Source organism: Muntiacus reevesi, chromosome 4 (genome assembly GCF_963930625.1).
Source record: "Muntiacus reevesi chromosome 4, mMunRee1.1, whole genome shotgun sequence".
Lineage (NCBI taxonomy): Eukaryota > Metazoa > Chordata > Mammalia > Artiodactyla > Cervidae > Muntiacus > Muntiacus reevesi.
Window position 1 is genome coordinate 61,278,124 of NC_089252.1, and position 23,478 is coordinate 61,301,601.

The window sequence follows — 23,478 nt, forward strand, 5'->3', positions numbered from 1 at the left end:
CCACATTTTTAAAACGATATTATCTGAAGACAGAGCTCAGCAGCCTAATCTCTCATACGTGGTAAAACGCTGTTTCTCTAAAGACCCCGGCCAGGCGGTAGTGTTAGCACCGAACCTCCGAAACACTCTTCACCCCACCTGCGAGAGCTCTCAGACAGCGAATCCTCGCGTTCAGCATCCTTCAGTTTCCGGGTCGATGACGCAAACCACGACTGTGGCACGGCGGAGGGGTGCCAGACGTGCACAGGGCTGCGGGGGGAGGCGCAGAGTCCTGTTCCCCGCACCTCCCGGCCCCACACAGTCAGGCTCCTGAGCCCGGAGTCGGGGCCTCCACCTGCCCACAGCAGGTCGGGGCTGATGGCGAGCAGCCCCGCCAGGTCGAGAGGCTCGCACCCCCGCGCCGGCCCGCGGGTGGTCTCGCCCTGGTGGAAGCCTCGCGCGGTTTGTCTTTACCCGGCCTGCTCGGCTCCGCCCCGCCCCGCCCCCCCGCCCAAGATGGTGGCGCTCCACTGCGGTCGGGGGCTCAGGCCTTTGGTGAGTGGGCGGTGCGGGCCGGACGGCCGGGTGGCGGTGAGGGCCCCTGTCTGGGTCTCACGCCTCACTGTCCCTACAGATGCTGTCCTGGAGCCGGGATCTGCCGTGCATCTGGCGCGCCCTGCATACCTCCGCGGTCTGCTCCAAGGTGAGCGCAGCGTGAGGACTCGGCGGCCTCGGGGTCTGGGACCTGGGGGTGGGGGCATGACCTAGGGCTTGCCCTTGGTCACTGCTCTCGGAAAGTCACGGCCTGTCTTTCTTTTCAGAACCGGGCGGCCCGAGTCCGAGTGGGCAAGGGGGACAAGCCAGTGACCTACGAGGAAGCGCATGCGCCTCATTACATCGCCCACCGCAAGGGCTGGCTGTCATTGCACACAGGTGAGGGGACGGTGCGGGACAGAAGACGTGCTGTGTCGTGACTGTCACATAAAACACGAATTGAACACGTGTCAGAGGCGTTATTTAACTCAGTAATAAATGAGTGGGTCAGAAATCAGTTAAACAAAGTAAAGAAGAATTAATATAGATGAGAGCTGTGTGATATGGAATGTCCAAATGTATTTGAAGGGATGCAAAATGGTTTTTTTCCATGGTGGGGGGCAAGGACTTTGTTGAACTTCCACAGAAATTACTTGCATGCTTAAAGATAATTGTTTTGCATTGCTATCGGTTATTTGGAGCTTCCTGTATGGTTCACAGTGAAGAATCTGTCTGCAGTGCAGGAAACCTGGAGACACTGGTTTGATCCCTGGGATGGGATGGCAACCCACTCCATTAATCTTTCCCAGAAAATACCATGGACAAAGGAGCCTGGCGGGTGACGCAGTTCATGGGGTTGCAGAAAAAGTCAGACATGACTAAATGACTAAAACAATAAAAATCAATGATAATTTAGAGCTATAAAATAGCTCAGAGGCAGTGAAAAAAGTGAAACCCTGTAGAATTTGAAGGACCCAGGAAACTGTTCTAAATATTGCAATTTTCCACCGGAGCACAAATCGACATACACTTGACACCATTATTTGCAGATTCCACGTTTGTGAATTTGCCTGCTCGAGGTGCTTTTTGATTTCGGACTTGCGTGACAGTAAGCGGTAGCTTGCAGCAAGTAGCAGCAAGCGGTAACTGAAAACGGCCTTAGTTTCCCAGACAGGGAGTCCTGACCACTGTACCACAGGAGCCAGCAATTAGGGCCACGTTCCCTAGTCTTGCCTGCCTAGTCAAGAACAAATTCAGGTAAGGAGGCACAAGATAAAGAATAAAGTAGAAAGTTTACTGAAAGGAAACATACATGCAGAAAGGCTCATTGGCAAGCTCAGAGAGAGCGCCCCTTTGGGAAGTTTAAATCCTTTGTAAAGGGGCAGTTTTCCAAGTCTGTGTCTTCCCTCAGGCCAGTCACCTTGCTTTGTTCCCTTTGGTTAATTTGTCTCAGGACCCTCCCCTCGGGTGCCCAGGTACACCCTAGCCAAGATGGATCTTGAAGTGAAGGCTTCTGGGAGGAGCAAGACTCATTGTGGCCTGGAATTGTCCTCTGACTTTTGACCCCAAGGAGCCCTTCTGTGCATGTGTAGGGTTTTTTCTTTTCTTTTCCTTGCTATGATTATTCCCTTGGGGTGTTAGCAGGAGACAAAGATTGGGTATCTGTCCAGTTTTTGTTGGTCGTAAATTCCTCAGCTGAAGCCCACCTGTCTCTTATCTCAGGAAATGCAAGCAGAAGAGTGGCTATCATAAATGTCTAACCTGAATTCCATCTATCTCCTACCTCAGTTTCACGTTCATCCTCAGCTGTGGGCAGAGCAGCAACTCCGCATGTACCTTCCCAGCTGAGGTTGAATAAGGCTCTCTGCCTTCTTGTTTCAGCTTTCATGCTATAAACGAATACTGTTTTTGAGATCTGTTAGAAGGCAATGGCAACCCACTCCAGTACTCTTGCCTGGAAAATCCCATGGAAGGAGGAGCCTGGTGGGCTGCAGTCCATAGGGTCGCTAAGAGTCAGACACGACTGAGTGACTTCACTTTCACTTTTCACTTTCATGCACTGGACAAGGCGACCCACTCCAGTGTTCTTGCCTGGAGAATCCCAGAGATGGGGGAGCCTGGTGGGCTGCCGTCTATGGGGTCGCACAGAGTCGGACACGACTAAGCGACATAGCAGCAGCAACAGTGGCATATTTTCAAGTTTTGTGCTTTTTGTTGTTGATTCCCCTGACATGTTCTTCTTACCAGCAAAATCTTGCCTTTCTCTGCCCACTGATGCTGAATAAAAAAATACAGAGTTTCAAGGGAACAGAAAGATGGCTTTAATCTTCAGCCAGCTGAGGGGAGAACACAGCAGGCTAGTGTCTGAAGAGCTGTGCCCCACTCCTAGGGGAAACGAGACTTTATATAGTTTGGGTCTTATAGTCTTAGGGTAAATGATAATGCTTAAAGTAATGAAGATCTTGAATTTTTCTTGAATTCTTTCAAAACAGTCATAGTTGACATCAGGTAGCCTGGTAATTGGGTCTTGCAATCTGGTAGCCCAGTAATTGGGTCCATTTGTCTCTGGTTTATTGTACTGTGGCCTTCTTTCTAAAATGCAGAAAGCTACAAGGGTGGTCTGCAAAGGGAGTGCAGTGAAGGTAAGTAAGCACAGGTCCAGGATGTAACTAGCATAGAGTTAAAGGGTAGTAGGTGCAGGATGTAACTCATGCAGAGTTAGGGGGCAATAGGTGCAGGATGTAGTTTACGTAAAGTCAGGTTAGTTTTGGGAAAAGCAACCCTAGTTGCAGACTAAGATTAGGAATAGGTAAAGTAAAACTAGGTAAAAAGCTAGTAAAACTAAAATTAGCTCTTTCAGGCCCATTTATGTTTCTTCTCCAGCTTGTTCAGTGTTCTCTTTATTTTCTTTATTCTCAGGAAAGGGAAAGGAAAATAAAGAGAAACTCATTCCTCTTTTTCCTTTTCACTGCAACAAATTCACCAGTATTAACTTATTTACTCCATGTTAGTGGAGAAAGGGAAATAGGCATCATTCTTGTCTGGCTGAGGAGAAAACCTCAGTTTTGCTCCACTTGACGGTCACCAGCTGTCCAACCCAGGGGCTCCTTTATGTCCTATTTCAAATCCCCTTTGAGAGATGTGAACCCCAAGAAATCTTTATTGGGAAGATGAGGCACTATAGCTTATCTTCTGTAGCTTGTTCAGGCTGACAAGGGACTTGTCGACCCTACCTGGTTGGGGTTGTGGAGTTATCACTCTGTTTCATTATATTTTATTAAGGGACCCTCGGGTGACTTCTCTTGTTATTCCTCCAGGATCTGTTCTTAGAAGTGCTGTAATCTCTGTGTCATCCTTACCTTGATGTGAATCTGTTGTAATCTGGAGGAGGCAAAATTTAACAAGTAGTTTTTTGTTTTTCTTAAAAAAGTAGAGGCCAAAGATCAGTGAAAGAATTACTGTAACCAGGAGTCAGAGCAGGAATAAGAACCAAGCTACATTTGATAACAATTTTGAGTGTGGTCTAGATAATGGTCAGTGCTTGTGTTATCCTGTCCAAAGGAATGGAGCCATTTGCACTCAGTTAGAACTGGAATCAAGATTGCTGGGAGAAATATCAATAACCTCAGATATGCAGATGACACCACCCTTATGGCAGAAAGTGAAGAAGAACTAAAGAGCCTCTTGATGAAGGTGAAAGAGGAGAGTGAAAAATTTGGCTTAAGGCTCAACATTCAGAAAACTAAGATCACGGCATCCGGTCCCATCACTTCATGGCAGATAGATGGGGAAACAGTGGAAACAGTGGCTGACTTGATTTTTCTGGGCTCCAAAATCACTGCAGATGGTGACTGCAGCCATGAAATTAAAAGACACTTACTCCTTGGAAGGAAAGTTATGACCAACCTAGATAGCATATTAAAAAGCAGAGACATCATTTTCTCAACAAAGGTCTGTCTAGTCAAGGCAGTGGTTTTTCCAGTGGTCATGTATGGATGTGAGAGTTGGACTGTGAAGAAAGCTGAGCGCCGAAAAATTGATGGTTTTGAACTGCGGTGTTGGAGAAGACTCTTGAGAGTCCCTTGGACTGCAAGGAGATCCAACCAGTCCATCCTGAAGGAGATCAGTCCTGGGTGGTTAGTTGTTGCAAACTTCCTGATATTAGATCCTTTGTTCTTGAAGTCAGGTCTTGGATTCAGGTCATGTTCAGGTAATGATTTTCCTGTAAATCTCTACCAAATGAATATTATTCTTTGTCTTGACAAGAAAGGGCAAGGTCCCAAGGCACAACTTTTACACTCCAGGGTCCTGGTCCTGGCTAAGAGGAGGCAGTGCTCAGTTGACAGTTCGCTCAGGGCCAGGTCTCCAGACTTTGCCCAACCCAACTAGTCCTCAGGCCTCCAAAGAGGGGAGACCAGGTCCCACAGACTGTGTCCCAGGCAAACTGCCGCTGTTAATGAGCCCAAGCTCATTCTGCTCGCTGCCAATACATTTGGAAATGAGTTGTTGGAGCAAGGAATAATGACTCTAATTGGAAGGTCAGCAAACAGAGAAGATGGCAGACTAGCCTCTCAAAAACCCTTGGAATTCAGGGTCTATACAGTAGAGGGAGGGGCTTTCAGCACCGACCAATAGCAGAGCAGGGCTGTTAACGGTCACTTCTTTATGGTGCTCACTTGCTTCCGGAGAGGGGCCCACCAGGCTGCAGAACCATTATAGCTGGTGTCTGTCTCAATGGAGCATGCAGGCCAGCACCAGGGAGGGAAAGGACGCTTATGCCTTGGATCCCATGTGGGACCACCACTCCACCATGGCTGTTATGTCGCAGAGACCAGGATCGGGGAGAGGTTCACTGCTGCCTCAAGGCCTTGGTGAGGGCTCTGAAAAGCCCTACAGAACACAGTCCTAAGCCTGTTCTTTGGGCTCCCCATCTCCCCCACTGGCCCAAGGCTGGGTGAGCTGGAGGGCTTTGGGAAGAAGACCGGGATCTGCCTCTTACCTTACTCTCCACTTCATGACCAACACTCAGCTGTTGTCTGAATCCTTTCACTAACTGTTGCTCATTGACAGTTGGTTGCCAGTGGGCGAGGCCCGCTGAGGCGCTAACCAATGGCTGAGTAGGACCCGTTGCCTGATAATAGGGTACAGAGTAATGATGCACAGCAGTGGCTGTGTGCTAAAGGCTGAGCTCACGGTGCTGTTACAAGAGGAGCCTGGCAGGCTGTAACAGAACAGGATGAGCATAGACCTTAGCTGGCAGCCGTTGCTGTGCCTTGTTACTCTGCACCCTGTTAACTAGGCAACAGGTTTTGCTCAGCCATTGCTTGCTGCCTCAGTGGGCCCTGCTCACAAGTAACCAGCCATCAATGAGCGACCGTTAGTGGTCCTGCTCATCTATTGGTCAGTGCCACAGTTGGCCCTGTCCACTGATAACTGTCAGTGAAGGACTACTGGGGAAGTGATTCAGTCAGGGGTCAGTGGTGTGGTGGTCATGAGGTGGACAGTGAGGTAAGAGGCAGATTCAGGCCTTCTCCTGGAGGCCCTCCAGCTTACCCAGCCTTGGGCCAGCAGGTGAGCTGGAGGGCCCAGGGAATAGACTGGGGACTGCATCCTGCAGGGCCCTTACTGAGGCCCTCCACTAGCCGTGGCCCAGGCCTTGAGGCAGCGGTGAACCTCCTTCCCCATCCCTGTCTCTGCAACCTGATAGCAGTTGCCTTCTGCCTGGTCACAGTCTGGGGGACCTGGTCTCCCCATTTGGGCAGCCTGATGAGACTGATGACCAGTTGGTTGGGTGCCTGGCTCCCTCAGGGATGAGAGCTGGGCAGGCTGTGAAAGGAGCTGCCAGCTGAGATCTGCCTCCTCTTAGCCAGACTGGGACCTTGGAGGGTGAAAGTTGTTGTGCCTTGGGACTTTACCCTTTCTTGTCAGGACAGAGAATAACATTCAGCTGGTAGAGATTTACAGGAACATTGTCACCTAACCATGACCTGACCTCGAGAAGAGAGGATCTGATTCGGAGAAGTCTGCAACAAGTAACCATATCCATCCCTCACCCTTTGCTTTTAAACGGCTTGCTGAAATCTTTTTAGTAACCTTGGGGTTCTTAGGGCATGAGCCACCATCTCTTTGTATGAATCTATAATAAACCTTTTTCTGTTCTAAACCATAATGTTTTAGTATTGATGAACCTCACTGTGCATCTGGCACACAGACTTGCGATTTTGGTAACAATTTAGGGCTACAGTCCATGTGTTCACAAAGAATCAGACATGACAGCATGCACATATGTATCATTCAGTATATCTTTGTTGTTGTTCAGTCACTGAGTCATGTCTGACTCTGCAACACCATGGACTGCAGCATGCCAGGCTCCTCTGGTCCTCTCCTAACCCCTGGAGTTGCTCAGATTCATGTCCATTGAGTCAGTGATGCTGTCTACCATCTCATTCTCTGCTGCCCTCTTCTCCTGCCCTCAATCTTTTCCAGCATCAGGGTCTTTTCCAGTGAGTCGGCTCTTTGCATCAGGGGCCAAAGAATTGGAGCTTCAGCATCAGCCCTTCCAATGAATATCCAGGGTTGATTTCCTTTAGGGTGACTGTTTGATCTCTTGGCAGTCCAAGGGGCTCTCAAGAGTCTTCTGCAGCAGCACAATTTGAAAGCATCAATTCTTTGGCTCTCAACTTTCTTTGTGGTCCAACTCTCACATCCATACATGACTATTGGAAAAACCATAGCTTTGACTATACAGACTTTTGTGGACAAGGTGATGTCTCTGCTTTTTAATACGCTATCAAGGTTTGTGATGGCTTTCCTTCCAAGGAGCAAGCATCTTTTAATTTTAGGGCTGCAGTCACTGTCAGAAGTGATTTTAGAGCTGAAGAGAATAAAAATCTGTCACCGCTTCCATTTTTTCCTTTTTATTTGTCACGAGTAATGGGACTGGCTGCCATGAGCATAGTTTTTTTAATGTTGGGTTTAATTGGAGGACAGTTGCTTTACCATATTGAATTGGATTCTGCCGTACATCAACATGAATCAGCCATAGGTGTGCTTATGTCCCTCCCTCTTGAGCGTCCCTCCCGTCTCTCACCCCATCCCACCCCTGTTGGCTTTCAAAGAACACCGAGTTTGAGTTTCCTGAGTCATAACACAAATTCCCATGGGCTATTTTACATATGGTAATGTGTATGTTTCCAGGTTACTCTGAGTTCGTCTCATCATGTCATTCCCCTACTGTATCCACAAGTCTGTTCTGTGTCTGTCTCCATTGCTGCCCTGCATATAGGTTCATCAGTGCCATCTTTCTAGATTCCATATATATGTGTTGCAGGTGGGCTCAGTTGTGTCTGACTCTTTGTGACCTCATGGACTGTAGCCTGCTGGGCTCCTCTGTCCATGGAATTTTCCAGACAAGAGTATTGGAGTGGGTTGCCATTTCCTACTCCAGGGAGCTTCCTGACCCGGGGTTTTAACCCAAGTCTCTTGCATCTCCTGCATTTGCAGGTGGATTCTTTTATCACTGCATCAATATGTGTTAATGTAGGATATTTGTTTTTCTTTTTATTAACTCTGTATTTTTATTAACTATATTTTTATTTTTATTTATTAACTATATTTCTATATTTTTATTAACTCTGTATAGTAGGTTTATTAGAGCCTTATTAGAACTGACTCAGATGCGTTCTTTTTTATGACTGAATAATATTCCATTGTATATATGCACTACAAGTTCTTTACCCATTCACGTGTCCATAAGCATCTAGGTTGCTTCGATGTCCTCCTATTGTGAATAGCACTGCAGTGACCATTGGGGTACACGTGTCTTTCTCAGTTACGGTTTCTTCAGGGTGTGTGTTCAGTAGTGGGACTGCTGGGTCACATGGTGGTTTTATTCTTCACGGTCTAAGGAACCTCCATACTGTTCTCCATAGTGGGTATATCAGTTTACATTCCTACCAACAGTGCGAGAGGCTTCCCTTTACTCCACACCCTCTCCGACATTTATTGTTTGTCAGTTTTTTGGTGATGGTCATTCTGACCGGTGTGAGGTGATGCCTCATTGTAGTTTGTTTGTTTTTAACTTTAAACCTTGTGTTTTGTGTTCGGGTATAGCCAGCTAACAATGCAGTGCGGGTGAACAGTGGAGGGGCTCAGCCATGCATTTACATGCATTCATTTTCTCCCCACCCCACTCCCATCTACCCCCTCTAACACTCTAACACTGAGTAGAGGTGCATTACTGTGTGTAATAGTTCTTTCTTCGTTTTCCATTTTGTATATATTAGTGTATACGTGACCTTCCCAAACAGCCTAACTATCCCTTCATGCCAACAACCATAAGTTCATTCTCTAAGTCTGAGCTCTGTTTTGTACGTAAGTTCATTTATATTACTTCTTTTTAGATTCCACATATAAGGGATGTCATACGATGTTTCTTCTTCTCTGATTTATTTGTCAGTTTGACACTGTCTAGATCCACCATGTTGCAAATGGCATTATTTCATTGCTTTTAATGGCTGAGTAATATTCCATTGTATATATGTGGCATCTTATTTATCCATTCCTCTGCTTATGGACATTTAGGTTGCTTCCATGTCTTGGCTATTGTAAATAGTGTTGCAATGAACATTGAGGTTCATGAATCTTTTTGGATCATGGGTTTCTCCAGATGTATGCCCTGGAGTGGGATTGTAGTGTCGTCTGGTAGCTTAGTTTTTTAAGGAACCTCTGTACTTTTCTCTGTAGTGGCTGTACCAATTTACATTCCCACCAACAGTGTAGAAGGGTACCCTTCTCTCCACACCCTCACCAGCATTTACTGTTTGTGCATGTTTTGATGATAGCATTCTGACCAGCGTCTCGTTGTAGCTTTGATTTGCATTTCTCTAATAATTAGCAATGTTGAACAACTTTTCATATGCCATCTCTATGTCCCCTTTGGAGAAATGTCTGTTCAGTTCTGCCTGAGTGGGCTGTTTCTTTTGATGCTGTTAAGGATTATAAGCTGTTTGTAAAGTTTGGAGACTAATCCTGTCAGTCACATCATTTGCAAATATTTTAATATTTTCTCCCAGTCTGTGGGTTGTCTTTTTGTTTATTGTTTCCTTTGCTGTGTAAAAGCTTTTGAGTTTAAGTAGGTCCTTTTTTTTTTTTTTTAATTTACGTTATTCTGGGAGATGGATTGAAGAAGATGCTGCTATAATTTATGTCAGCATTCTGCTGATGTTTTCCTCTAGGAATTTTATAGTGTCCAGTCTCACATTGGGGTTTTTAATCCATTTTGAGCTTATTTTTGTGTGTAAAGGTAAAGACGGGTTTGTTTATCTCTTTTTGTACCAGTACCATACTGTCTTGATGACTGTACTTCATAGTAGAGTCTGAAGGCAGGAAAGTTGATTTCTCCAGCTCTGTTTTTCTTGCTCAACATTACTTTGGTTGTTCAAGGTCTGTTGTGTTTCCATACAAATTGTGAAAAATACCATCCGTGGTTTAGTAGACACTGCATTGAATTTGTAGATTACTTTGGGTTGTTTAGTCATTTTCACAATATCGATTCTTCCAATCCAAGAACATAGTATATCTCTCCATCTCTGTGTCATCTTTGACTTCTTTCATCAGTGTCTTACACTTTTCTGCATACAGCTTTTTTGTCTCTTGAGGTAGATTTATTCCTAGGTATTTTATTCTTTTGGTTGCAATGGTGAATGAGATTGTTTGCTTAATTTCTCTTTCTGATTTTTCGTTGTTAATGTATAGGAATGCAAGGACTTTCTGTGTATTAATTTTATATTCTAAAACTTTATGATATTCATTGATTAGGTCTAGCAATTTTCTAGTGGTATCTTTAGCATTTTCTATATATAGTATCATGTCATATGCAGTGAGGATTTTCCTTCTTTTCTGATCTGGATTTCTTTTATTTCTTTTTCTTCTCTGATTACTGTGGCTGGGACTTCCAAAACTATGTTGACAAAGAGTGGCGGGAATGGGCAGGCACCTTTGTCTTTTTCCTGACCTTAGAGGAAATGCTTTCTGTTTTTCACTGTTGAGGATAATGTTTGCTGTCGTTTGTTGTATATGGTCTTTATTATGTTGAGGTAGACCTACTACCTGTGCCTACTTTTGGGGAATTTTTATCATAAATGGGTGTTGAATTTTGACAAAAGCTTTCTCTGCATCTATTGAGATAATCCTATGTTTTTTCTTTCAGTTTGTTGATATGGTATATCACATTGATTGATTTACTTGAATTGAAGAAACCTTGCATCCCTGGGATAAATCCCACTTGATCATGGTGTATGATCCTTTAATGTGTTGTTGGATTCCATTTGCTAGAATTGTGCTGAGGATTTTTGCATCTGTGTTCATCAGTGATATTGACTGGTAATTTTCTTTTTTGTGTGTGATTTTTTTGTCTGGTTTTGGTATCAGGGTGATGATGTCCTTATAGAATGAGTTTTGATTTTTCCTTCCTCTGCAATTTCCTGGAAGAGTTGAGCAGGATAGGTGTTAGCTCTTCTCTAAACTTTTGGTAGAATTTACCTGTGAACCCATCTGGCCCTGGGCTTTTGTTTGTTGAAAGATTTTTGATCACAGTTTTGATTTTGGTGCTTGTGATTGATCTGTTCATGTTTTCTATTTTTTTCCTGGTTCAGTTTTTCTCAAAGAACAAGCTTTTAGTTTTACTGATCTTTGCTATTGTTTCCTTCATTTCTTTTTCATTTATTTCTGCTCTAATCTTTGTGGTTTCTTTCCTTCCACTAACTTTGAAGGGTTTTTTGGTTCTTTCTCTAGTTGCTTTAGTAAAGTATACGGTTAGGTTGTTGATTTGATATTTTTCTTGTTTCTTGAGGTAGGCTTGTATTGCTATAAACTTCTCTCAACTTCTTTTGCTGCATCCCATAGGTTTTGGGTCATATTTTAATTGCCATTTGTATCCATTTAGTTTTAAATTTCCCTTTTGATTTCTTCAGTGACCTATTGCTTATTTAGAAGTGTGGTGTTTAGCCTCCATGTATTTTTTCAGTTTTTTTTTCTTGTAGGTGATATCTAGTCTCATAGTGTTGAGCTTGGAAAAGATGTTTGATATGATTTCAATTTTAAATTTACCACGGCTTGATTTGTGACCCAAGATGTGATCTATCGTGGAGAATGTTCTATGTGCACTTGAGAAAAAAGTATATTGTGCTGTTTTGAGGTGGAATGTTCTGAAGATATCAGTTAGGACCATCTGGTCTAATGTGTAACTTAAGGCTTTTGTTTGCTTATTAGTTTTCTGTCCAGATGATCTGTCTATCAGTATAAGTGGGGTGTCAAAGTCCCCTGTTAGGATTGTTTACTGTTGATTTTCCCTTTTATCATAAAGGTTTTTAGTATTTGCCTTATGTATGAGGTTCTCCTATGTTGTGTGCATAAACATTTACAATTGTTATATGTATCTTCTTTTTGGGAGGATCCCTTGATCATTATTCAGTGTCTTCCTTATCTCTTGTAACAGTTTTCAGTCTATTTGCCTGATGTGAGATATAAGTATTGCTACTCCTGCTTTCTTTTGATTCCCATTTGCATTGAATATCTTTTTCCATCCCCTAACTTTCAGTCTATTTTTGTCCTTAGGTCTGAAGTGGATCTCTTGTAGGCAGTTTATAGGCAGGTCTTGGTTTCTGTATCCTTTCTACTAGTATGTATCTTTTGGTTGGAGCATTTAATCCATTTACACTTAAGGTAGTTATTGATATGTATGTTCCCACTGCCATTTTGTTAAATCATTTAGGATTTGTGGTTTTTTTTGTTTTTCTTCTCTGGTTTCCTGCTGGAGAAGTTCCTTTAGCATTTGTTTAAGGTTGGTTTGGTGGTGCTGAGTTCTCTTAAGCTTTTGTTTGATTTCACTGTCAAATCTGAATGAGATCCTTGCTAGGTAGATTAATCTTGGTTGTAGGTTTTTGTTTGTTTGTTTCATTACTTTAATTATATCCTGCCACTCCTATATCTTTTTGCCTTTTCATCCTGTTCATGGCGTTCTCAAGGCAAGAAGACTGAAGTGATTTGCCATTTTCTTCTCCACTTTAGAACACATTGTCACATAGGATCATAGGTCACTGTGAGACACTAGTGATTCACTTAGTCAAAGTACCAATAAAAGATTTCAAAGGCAAATACAGAGCAGATAACTTAAACGGTAAAGAACTTAAAATCTGTTATCAGAGGCAGTTTAGGATTTTAAGAAAATTTGTCCTCCTATCAGAGAGAAAAACCAAATTCAAGATTTGCACCAGCTTTTTTGTTTTTTTTAATTTGCTTTCTCAGTTATTTATTTTGAACTTTGTTAATCCTGACCACAAAACTCTTTTCTTGGGGTCCACTTTCCACAGACCTTTTTATCACTTTCTGTATGATTCTTTTTTTTTTCTCATCCCCCAAAACCAGCCACTTGTAAGTCAGACTTGCTTCCTCCTCTGTTAATAAAAAAGCAATTCCATTTCTCGTGTCTTGTTTACTGAAAACGAAAACATGCATCCTTCTTCCTTAAGCAGTCATGAACTGTTCTTTATCAGCACTCTGTAGATTGATAAACATAAATCCAAATAATAATTTCTTGAAAAGTGTGCTTCTTACTGAAAATATCTCAGTGTGGCACCAGACACATTTATTAATATATGTGCTAATATATTATTACTTAATGTCGATATATGCTATTAATGTATTCTAAACCTTTTGCTTCTTTGTTAAAGGAAGCCAGTGTTCAGTAATTAATGTTTCAGTATTGTATATTGTTTGGAAATTGTCTGGTTATTCAGTATACGTCCATCATCATCAACAAACAAACACTCACTTCATTTAGCACAACTCTATATTTTAAGTTAAGTGAGACATTGCTAAAACATAAATATTCCTAATTGACCTAAAGCTTTTATCTCAGATTTGTTTTCTTTCCTTAAAAGTTTTTTCAGATTGAGTTACTTTCCTTGATGACAAATTTGTAACAAGTGTAACAAGATTTTGTTTAGCTTTTATTAAATCTGGGCACAATAAGATGTATTATACTTAAGGTAGATAACTCTAATGTATATTTATGCTAATTAGATCAACAAGCTAACACATTAATACTTGGTATTAATAAAATACTGAATATTTCCCTGTTCACATGAATCTGAAATTTAGCTTAATTTCTCTTGTGTTCAGAAATAGTTGATTTGTAAGCACTTACTTTAAGCCAGTTAATTAGAGCTCATTGACAAATTAACCTCAGCAATATTATCCAAATCAGAGGTGCATACTGAGACAGACACATATTCAGACAGAGATCTCATAGTTTCTCTTGAGATGTAAGTACTTCTTGTCCCCCTCCCACTTTTTTTGCCCTTTGAATCATATCTTTCAGTTCAGTTCAGTTCAGTTGCTCACCCGTGTCTGACTCTCTGCGACCCCATGAACCGCAGCACGCCAGGCCTCCCTGTCCATCACCACCTCCTGCAGTTTATCCAAACTCATGTCCATTGAGTCAGTGATGCCATTCAACCATCTCATCCTCTGTTCTCCCCTTCTCTTCCCGCCTTTGATCTTTCCCAGCATCATGGTCTTTTCAAATGAGTCAGCTCTTCACTTCAGGTGGCCAAAGTATTGGAGTTTCAGCTTCAACATCAGTCCTTCCAATGAATATTCAGGACTGATTTCCTTTAGGATGGACTGGTTGGAGCTCCTTGCAGTCCAAAGGTCTCTCAAGAGTGTTCTCCAAGATGATAGTTCAAAAGCATCAATTATTTGGCGCTCAGCTTTCTTTATAGTCCAACTCTCAAATCCATACATGACTACTGGAAAAACCGTAGCCTCGGCTAGACGGACCTTTGTAGGCAAAGTAATGTCTCTGCTTTTTAATATGCTGTCTAGGTTGGTCATAACTTTCCTTCCAAGGAGTAAGCGTCTTTTAATTTCATGGCTGCAGTCACCATCTGCAGTGATTTTGGAGCCCCCAAAAATAAAGTCTGCCACTGTTTCCACTGTTTTCTCATCTATTTGCCATGAAGTGATGGGACCAGATGCCATGATCTTTGTTTTTTTAATGTTGAACTTTAAGCCAACTTTTTCACTCTCCTCTTTCACTTTCATCAACAGGCTCTTCAGTTCTTCTTCACTTTCTGCTATAAGGGTCGTGTCATCTGCATATCTGAGGTTATTGATATTTCTCCCACCAATTCTAGCTTGTGCTTCATCCAGCCCAGTGTTTCTCATGATGTGCTCTGCATATAAGTTAAATAAGCAGGGTGACAATATACAGCCTTGACGTACTCCTTTTCTTATTTGGAACCAGTCTGTTTTTCCATGTCCAGTTCTAACTGTTGCTTCCTGACCTGCATATAGGTTTCTCAAGAGGCAAGTCAGGTGGTCTGGTATTCCCATCTCTTTCAGAATTTTCCACAGTTTATTGTGATCCACACAGTCAAAGGCTTTGGCATAGTCAATAAAGCAGAAATAGATGTTCTTCTGGAACTCCCTTGCTTTTTTAATGATCCAGTGGGTGTTGGCAATTTGATCTCTGATTCCTCTGCCTTTTCTAAATCCAGCTTGAACATCTGGAAGTTTACGGTTCACGTATTGTTGAAGCCTGGCTTGGAGAATTTTGAACATTACTTTACTAGCGTGTGAGATGAGTGGAATTGTGCGGTAGTTTGAGCATTCTTTGGCATTGCCTTTCTTTGAGATTGGAATGAAAGCTGACCTTTTCCAGTCCTGTGGCCGCTGCTGAGTTTTCCAAATTTGCTGGCATATTGAGTGCAGTACTTCCACAGCATCATCTTTAAGGATTTGAAATAGCTCAACTAGAATTCCATCACCTCCACTAGCTTTGTTTGTAGTGATACTTCCTAAGCCCCACTTGACTTCACATTCCAGGATGTCTGGCTCTAGGTGAGTGATCACATGATGATTATCTGGGTCGTGAAGATCTTTTTTGTACCATTCTTCTGTGTATTTTTGCCACCTCTTAATATCTTCTGCTTCTGTTAGGTCCATACCATTTCTGTTAGGTCCATACCATTTCTGTCCTTTATTGAGCCCATCTTTGCATGAAATGTTCCTTTGGTATCTCTGATTTTCTTGAAGAGATCTCTAGTCTTTCCCATTCTATTGTTTTTCTCTGTTTCTTTGCACTGATCACTGAGGAAGGCTTTCTTATCTCTCCTTGATATTATTTGGAACTCTGCATTCATGTGGGTTTATCTTTCCTTTTCTCCTTTGCTTTTTGCTTCTTTTCTTTTCAGAGCTATTTGTAAGGCCTCCTCAGACAGCCATTTTGCTTTTTTGCATTTCTTTTTCTTGGGGATGGTCTTGATTCCTGTCTCCTGTACAATTTCACGAACCTCCGTCCATAGTTCATCAGGCACTCTGTCTATCAGATCTAGTCCCTTAAATCTCTTTCTCACTTTCACTGTATAATCTTTAGGGACTTGATTTAGGTCATACCTGAATGGTCTAGTGATTTTCCCTGCTTTGTTCAATTTAAGTCTGAATTTGGCAATAAGGAGTTCATGGTCTGAGCCACAGTCAGCTCCTGGTCTTATTATCTGTAGGTCAACAATAACTAGAATTTTTTGTAGAGGGCTCTGTGATGGAAGCTTAGAGTAAGTGCTTCCTATTCTAGCTTGAACAGTTAGTACTGGATGTTTGCATGCTCATACCAATATAAACAAACCAAACTGCAGCAGCAGGAAGTCACTAAAAACAAAGAAAATGGCAAAGACATGCCCAGAAATCAAAAGCAAGGGGGCAGAAAAATGCCCCAAAGGGATGGCATGGAGATGTTAAAAAATCAAAAAGCCAAATGGCAAGAATGCCTCAAATGTGACTTCCAAGTCCTGCTCAACCTGTGACATTTGTCCAAAGTGGCACCTTGTGAAAGCAGTTTCTCTTCATAGAAATTTCCAAACTGAGACTGAAGCGATTCCCCAAACAGGAAACATCAATGGTCTCTAGGGGGTTTACCAAACGTAGCAGTTTGCTACATACGAAACTCCCTCTTTTTTATCCTCCAAGAATTAATGTTTTTCTCCGAGTAGAAATCTGTGCCAGAGGGGAGAGTGTAAGAGAAGGTGTCTTCAAGGGAGAAATAAAGTTTCTGTAGCTGTAGAGCATTTTCTCCCCTATTCTTCACCGTAGCGTCGGAATTCTGCAGCCAAGTTGGCTGGTTGGGTGTGTTTGGGATACAGCCCTACAACAGGGTGTTCCAGGCCATCTGGCCTCAGAGAAATTCCCCAATGAGCCACTCTTCTTGAAAGAGCCTGGTGTGGAGAGAGATCCTGAAACTTCCAATCAAACCAAGGGGCCCTGTGGGGTCACCTGCCCGCAAGCAGATTCTGCATGTGCTCCCATTTATTGCTGCCAAAATCTTGGCTTTCTCTGCCCACCCATGCCAAATAAAAATTATGGAGACAGAGTTTAGAGGAAGAAGTCAGCTGAGGGGAGAACACAGCATGCTAGTGCCTCAGGAACTGTGAACCAGTAGACTTCATTTTTTTTTTTTTCTTTTTTCTCTAGACTTTATATAGCCTGGGTCTCCTGGTCTTAGGGTAAATGATAAGGCTCAAAGTAATGAAGGTCCTGCATTCTTGCATTGTTTCAAAACAGTCATAGTAGGCAGCAGGAAACCCAGTAATTGGGTTCATTTGTCTGTGGTTTATTGAATGTGGCCTTCTTTCTGAAATGAAAAAGCTGCAAGGAGTGGTCTACAAAGGGAGTGTAATGAGGGTATGCACCAGGTACTGGATGTAATTAGCAAAGAGTTAAAGGGTAATAGGCTTCCCTAGTGGCTCAGATGGTAAAGCGTCTGCCCGCAGTATGGGAGACCTGGGTTCGATCCGTGGGTCGGGAAGATCCCCTGGAGAAGGAAATGGCAACCCACTCCAGTACTCTTGCCCAGAAAATTCCATGGATGGAGGAGCCTGGTAGGCTTCAGTCCATAGGGTCACAAAAGAGTTGGACACGACTGAGCAACTTCACTTAGGAAAGGGTAGTCGGTTCTGGATGTAACTCATACAGTTATGGGGTGATAGGTGCAGGATGTAATTTACATAGTGTCAGATTAGTTTGGGGAAAAGTAAACCTAGATACAGACTACAGATTGGAAATTAAGTAAAATTAGGAGTGATTATCTCTTTCAGGCCTGTTTATGTTTTCCCTCCAGCCTGTTTACTGTTCTCATTATTTCCTTTGTTCTCAGGAAAGGGAAAGAAAAAAGAGAAACTCATTGCTTTTTTTTTTTTTTTTTCTTTTCACTGCAACACCATCTAGTGTTCCTAAGCACAAGAAGACTGTGTTGTACCTTACAGGGCATAATTGTTAGAAAAGCTTCCTTCAGGCATGTGTTACAGAGCTGTTGGGAGAGAGTTCAGTGTTAATCAGCCACTTGTAGGTGTCTTTAACAGAGAAATAAAATAAGGCTTAATATCAATCTGTTGATAAAAATATTGTAACCAGAGACTTGTAGAATTTCCACCAGGAACAGTGGTTTAGTTTAGTGTTTACTAATTTGTCATTCATTTTGATTATATAGAACATAACTCTTAAGTTTACAAAGCATAACTACTATGAACTAATGAGAATCAACAATATTTTGTTCTTTATAAGGGTTCTCAACTTGAATGTTTGAGACACATCTGTCTAGAGAACCTACTTAAAGTATGGATTTCTGTCCCAAACCCTTTTCAAGTTCTTGTTCTGAGGTCTAGGGGGTGGGTGTGGAGACTCATAACAAATATTGTAAGAGGTGCAAAGGTTTATGATCCACAGTGAGAATTTACTTGTTGAGGCCATGGCTCTCGTTAAGTGAGAGAGCTCACATCTCAGAAGTAGCTTGATGGCCTCGTCTCTCTGGCCCATGGAATGACCAGTGCTTCTGTATGGCAATGAGGAAGGGGTGGGAAAGGGGTACTCTGTGTCTACATAAAGGAATCATCTCAGTTTTGTGCCCTTCTCTTTTGAGAGACAATATAATGACAATACATACTTCACAGGGTTTGTTTGGGGATTATTGAAATAGTGTTCTTGAAGCTTCAGAGTAGTATTTTTTTTCCACTGTAGAAGAACAAGAGGCTAAGGTGGGGAATTGAATGCCCAGTGCTCTTGGATGTTACCTCTGGAGTTTTGGCCAACTCACCATGGTACCCTTGTCTCTTCAGGTAACCTGGATGGGGAGGACCATGCTGCTGAGCGAACAGTGGAAGATGTTTTCCTTCGCAAATTTATGCTGGGCACTTTCCCAGGCTGCCTGGCTGACCAGCTTATTCTAAAGCGCTGGGCCAACCAGGTGGAGATCTGTGCCCTGGTCCTGAGGCAGCTACCTCCACACAAGTTCTACTTCCTCGTGGGCTACAGTGAGACCCTGCTGTCCCACTTTTACAAGTGTCCTGTTCGTCTGCACCTCCAAACTGTTCCCTCAAAGGTCGTGTATAAGTATATCTAGGACATACATCAAGCTTTTTACATCAAGTTGTAGCCTGTGAAGGACAGAAACTTGTGAAAATGGACTGAAGTAGAAATAGGGGAACTGTATCCCCTCAGATTTCTGAGACTTTGTCTTCAGTGTTGCCATTGAATAAATAGACTCTCCATGTTGTCTTGCTTCTTGGTCTGTCTAGAGAACTAGAATAGGGTCTTTGAGGATGCTCCAGGGTTCCCAAGAAGGCTGCCAGTTACCTGAGCTTTAGGTAATAGCTATGGTTCAGTGCATATCCTGTGCCAATCACTGTGTCAGGAACTTTAACTGAAGTTACTTTGTTTTCTCTTAAAATGGAAAGATCCATTTTTGGAGATTATAAAGCAGTTATTTTTTAAAAAATTTATTTCAATTTAAGTCTGAATTTTGTAATAAGGAGTTCACAATCTGAGTCACAGTCAGCTCCTAGTCGTGTTTTTGCTGACTGTATCGAACTTCTCCATTGTTTGCAAAGAATATAATCAACCTGATTTTGGAATCGACCATTTGGTGATGTCCATGTGTAGTCATCTCTGTTGTTGTTGGGAAATTGTGTTTGCTATGACCAGTGCATTCTCTTGGCAAAACTTTCTTAGGCTTTGCCCGGCTTCATTTTGTACTCCAAGGCTAAAACTTACCTGTTTAGCCAGGTATCTCTTGACTTCCTGCTTTTGCTTTCCACTTCCCTATGATGTAAGGACATTCCTTTTTTGGTTAGTTTTTTGGTTAGTTCTAGAAGGTCTTGTAGGTCTTCAAAGAACTGGTTAACTTCAGCTCCTTTGGCATCAGTGGTTGGGGCATAGATTTCAGTGGTTTGCCCTGGAAATAAACCAAGATCGTTCTGTTGTTTTTGAGATTGCACCGAAGTACTGCATTTTGAACTCTTGTTGACTGTGAAAGCTACTCCATTTCTTCTAAGGGATTCTTGCCCACAATAGTAGACATAACAGTCATTTGAATTAAATTCTCTCGTTCCCATCCTTTTTAGTTCACTAATTACTAAGATTCAGTTCAGTTTAAGTTCAGTCTTGCCATCTCCTGCTTGATCACTTGTAACTTAACTTGATTCATGGATCTAACATTCCAGGTTCCTATGCAATATTGTTGTTTACAACATTAGACTTTGACTATCAGACACATCTACAGCTGAACATTGTTTCTGCTTTGGCCCAGCAACTTCATTCTTTCTGGAGCTGTTTGTAATTGCCCTATGCTCTTCCCCAGTAGCATACTGAAAACCTACCATCCTGGAGAGCTCATCTTCTGGTTTCACTTCTCTTTGCCTTTTCATACTGCTTATGCGGGTCTCGTGACAAGAATAATGGAGTGGTGTGCCGTTTCCTCCTCCCTTGGGCCTTTTTTTTTTCAGAACTCTTCACTATGACCTGTCTTTCTTATGTGGCTCTGCAAGATATGGCTCATAGCTTCATTAAGTTTTGCAAGCCTCCTCATGATGACAAGGCTGGTTTGTCATATATGGTGTTATTATGTTAGGTATGTTACTTCTATACCCAATCTGTTGAGAGTGTGTTTTTTTTTTTTCTTTAATTTTGAAATCTCTGTAGACAGTGCTTACAGCGACAAAATTGTAAGGTGCTTGCCCCTTGGAAGAAAAGCTATGACAAACCTAGACAGTGTATGAAAAAGCAGAGACATTGCTGCTGACAAAGATTCATATACACCAAGCTATGATTTTTTTCAGTAGCCATGTATGGATGTGAGAGTTGGACCATAAAGAAGGTTGAGCACTAGTACCTTTGAATTATGGTGCTGGAGAAGACTTTTGAGACTTCCATGGACTGCAAGGAGATCAAACCAGTCAATCCTAAAGGAAATCCACCCTGAATGTTCATTGGAAGGACTGATGCTGAAGCTCCAGTTTGGGAATAACTGACTCATTGGAAAAGACCCTGATGCTGGGAAAGATTGAGGGCAAGAGGAGAAGGGGGCGATAGAAGATGAGATGGTTGGATGGCATCACTGACTCATTGAACTTAAGTTTGAACATGCTCTGGGAGATGGGCAAAGACAGGGAAGCCTAGGATGCTGCAGTCCATGGGGCCGCAAAGAGTTGGACATGACTTAGCAACTGATCAACCACAACTTCCTTATCCATTCAGTGCCGATGGACAGCTGGGCTGCTTCCATGTCCCGGCCATCGTAAATAGTGGGGCAGTGAACTTTGGGGCACTTGTGTCTTTGTCAGTTCTGGTTTCCTCAGGGTGTGCCCAGTAGGGTTGCTGGGCTGTATGACAGTTTCATTCCTAGTGTTGTAAGGACTCTGCATACTGTTCTGCATAGTGGTGGTATCAGTTTACATTCCCACCAGCACTGTAAGAGGGTTCCCTTTGCTCCACACCCTCTCTAGCATGCATTTGTAGATTTTTTTTATTATGGCCATTTTGACTGGTATGAGATGATACCTCATTTTGGTTTTGATTTGCATTTCTCTAATAATGAGCGATACTGAGTATCTTTTCATGTGTTTATTAACCATCTATATATCTTCTCTGTAGAAATGTCTTTTTTTAATTTTATTTTTCCTGCTATTGCAGGAGCTGCGTGTATATTTTTGAAGTTAAATCTTTTGTCAGTTGTCTTATTTGCTATTATTTTCTCCCATTCTGGGAGAAATTCAAGTTGTCTTTCACCTTGTTTGTAGTTTCCTTCATTGTATAAAAGACAAATTCAGGTTGTCTTTCACCTTGTTTGTAGTTTCCTTCATTGTATAAAAGCATTTACGTTTAATTAGATCCCATTTGTTTATTCTTATTTTTATTTCCATTACTCTAGGAGTAGAGTCATGTAGGATCTTGACTGTGATTTATATCAGAGTGTTCCGCCTTTGTTTTCCTCTTAAGAGTTTTATAGTTCTGGTCTTATGTTTAGGTCTTTAATCCATTTTGAGCTTATTTTTATATATAGTGTTAGGAAGTGTTCTAACTTCATTCTTTTACATTTAGTTGACCAGTTTTCCCAGCACCACTTATTAAAAAGTGGTTTCCATGTATATCCTTCTTCCTTTGTCAAAAATAACATATTCATAGGTATGTAGATTTTTCTCCTGGCTTTCTGTTTTGTTCCATTGATCTATATTTTTTATTATAGTTTCAATTTCCATGTGTGTGCTTGTTCTGTTCATATTTTCTCTTTCTTCCTGGTTCAGTTTTGGAAGGTTGTACTTTTCCAAGAATTTGTTAATTTCTTCCAAGTTGTCCATTTTATTGGTATATAGTTGCTCATAGTTGTCTCTTACGATCCTTTGTTTTTCTGTGTTGTCTTTTGTAACTTCTTTTTCATTTCTATTTTTATTGATTTGAGTCTTTTTCCCTTTTCCCCTTGATGAATCTTGTTAATGGTTTGTCAATTTTATCTTCTTAAAGACCCAGCTTTTATTTTTATTAATGTTTGCTATCTTTCATTTCTTTTTCATTTACTTCTGCTGTGATCTTTATGATTTCTTCCCTTCTACTAACTTTGGGGTTTTTTGTTCTTCTTTTTCTAGTTGCTGTAGGTGTAAGGTTAGGTTGTTGATTTGATGTCTCCTGTTTCTTAAGGTAGGCTTTTACTGTTATGAACTTCCCTCTTAGCACTGCTTTTACTACATCCCATTGGTGTTGGGTTGTCTTGTTTTCATTTTCTGCTAAGCTTGTTTTGATTTCCTTTTATATTTCTTCAATAATCTGTTGGTTATTCAGAAGTGCGTTGTTTAGCCTCCATGTTTCTTGTTAGTTATAGTTTTTTATCCTGTTGTTCAGTCACCAAGTTGTGCCAGACTCTGTCACCCTGTGGACTACAGCACACCAGGCCTCCCTGTCCCTCACTATCTCCTGGAGTTTGCCCACGTTCATGTCCATTGAATTAGTGATGCCATTCAACTATCTCATCCTCTGTCATTCTCTTCTCCTTTTGACCTAAATCTTTCCCAGCATCAGGGTCTTTTCCAAGGAGTTGGCTTTTGCATCAGGTGGCCAAAGTATTGAAGCTTCAGTTTCTGCATCAGTCCTTCCAGTGAATGTTCCGGGTTAATTTCCTTTAGGATTGATTGGTTTGATCTCCTTGCTGTCCAGCAGACTCTCAGAGTGTTTCCCAGCACCACAGTTCAAAAGGATCAATTCTTTGGCATTCTACCTTTATGGTCCAACTCTCACATTCATAGATGATTACTGGAAAGATCATAGTTCTGACTGTAAGGACATTTGTTGACAAAGTGATGTCTTTGCTTTTTAATACACCATCTGTAGTTACTATCTAAGCTTACAGTGTTGTGATCAGAAAAGATGCTTGAAATGATTTCATTTTAAAATTTTTCCAAGGGTTGATTTGTGGTCCAGGATTTGATCTATTCTGGAGAATGTTCCATGTGCAATTAAGAAAAACGTGAAATCTATTGCTTTGAAAAGACCCTGATGCTGGGAATGATTGAGGGCAGGAGGAGGAGGGGACGACAGAGGATGAGATGGTTGGATGGCATCACCGACTCAATGGACACGGGTTTG

The 23,478-nt window shown here is 42.0% G+C and overlaps 1 protein-coding gene across 1 annotated transcript; it reads left to right on the forward strand.

Moving 5' to 3' along the window:
* The first annotated feature begins 342 nt into the window (after positions 1-342).
* MRPS24 (mitochondrial ribosomal protein S24) lies at positions 343-19,120 on the forward strand. Its single transcript, XM_065932886.1, has 4 exons — positions 343-534; positions 614-682; positions 801-912; positions 18,684-19,120. The coding sequence occupies exons 1-4, from the start codon at positions 358-360 to the stop codon at positions 18,965-18,967; spliced, it is 642 nt and encodes a 213-aa protein (XP_065788958.1). The 5' UTR covers positions 343-357; the 3' UTR covers positions 18,968-19,120.
* Positions 19,121-23,478: the final 4,358 nt, after the last annotated feature.

What these genes read in the sequence shown, in the direction of transcription:
- MRPS24 (XM_065932886.1), top strand. Translation starts at nt 358, where the DNA reads ATGGCGAGCAGCCCCGCCAGGTCGAGAGGCTCGCACCCCCGCGCCGGC. An exon ending in GTCGGGGGCTCAGGCCTTTG is followed by an intron (nt 535 to 613) that starts GTGAGTGGGCGG and finishes CTGTCCCTACAG; the next exon opens with ATGCTGTCCTGGAGCCGGGA. An exon ending in CTGGCTGTCATTGCACACAG is followed by an intron (nt 913 to 18,683) that starts GTGAGGGGACGG and finishes TTGTCTCTTCAG; the next exon opens with GTAACCTGGATGGGGAGGAC.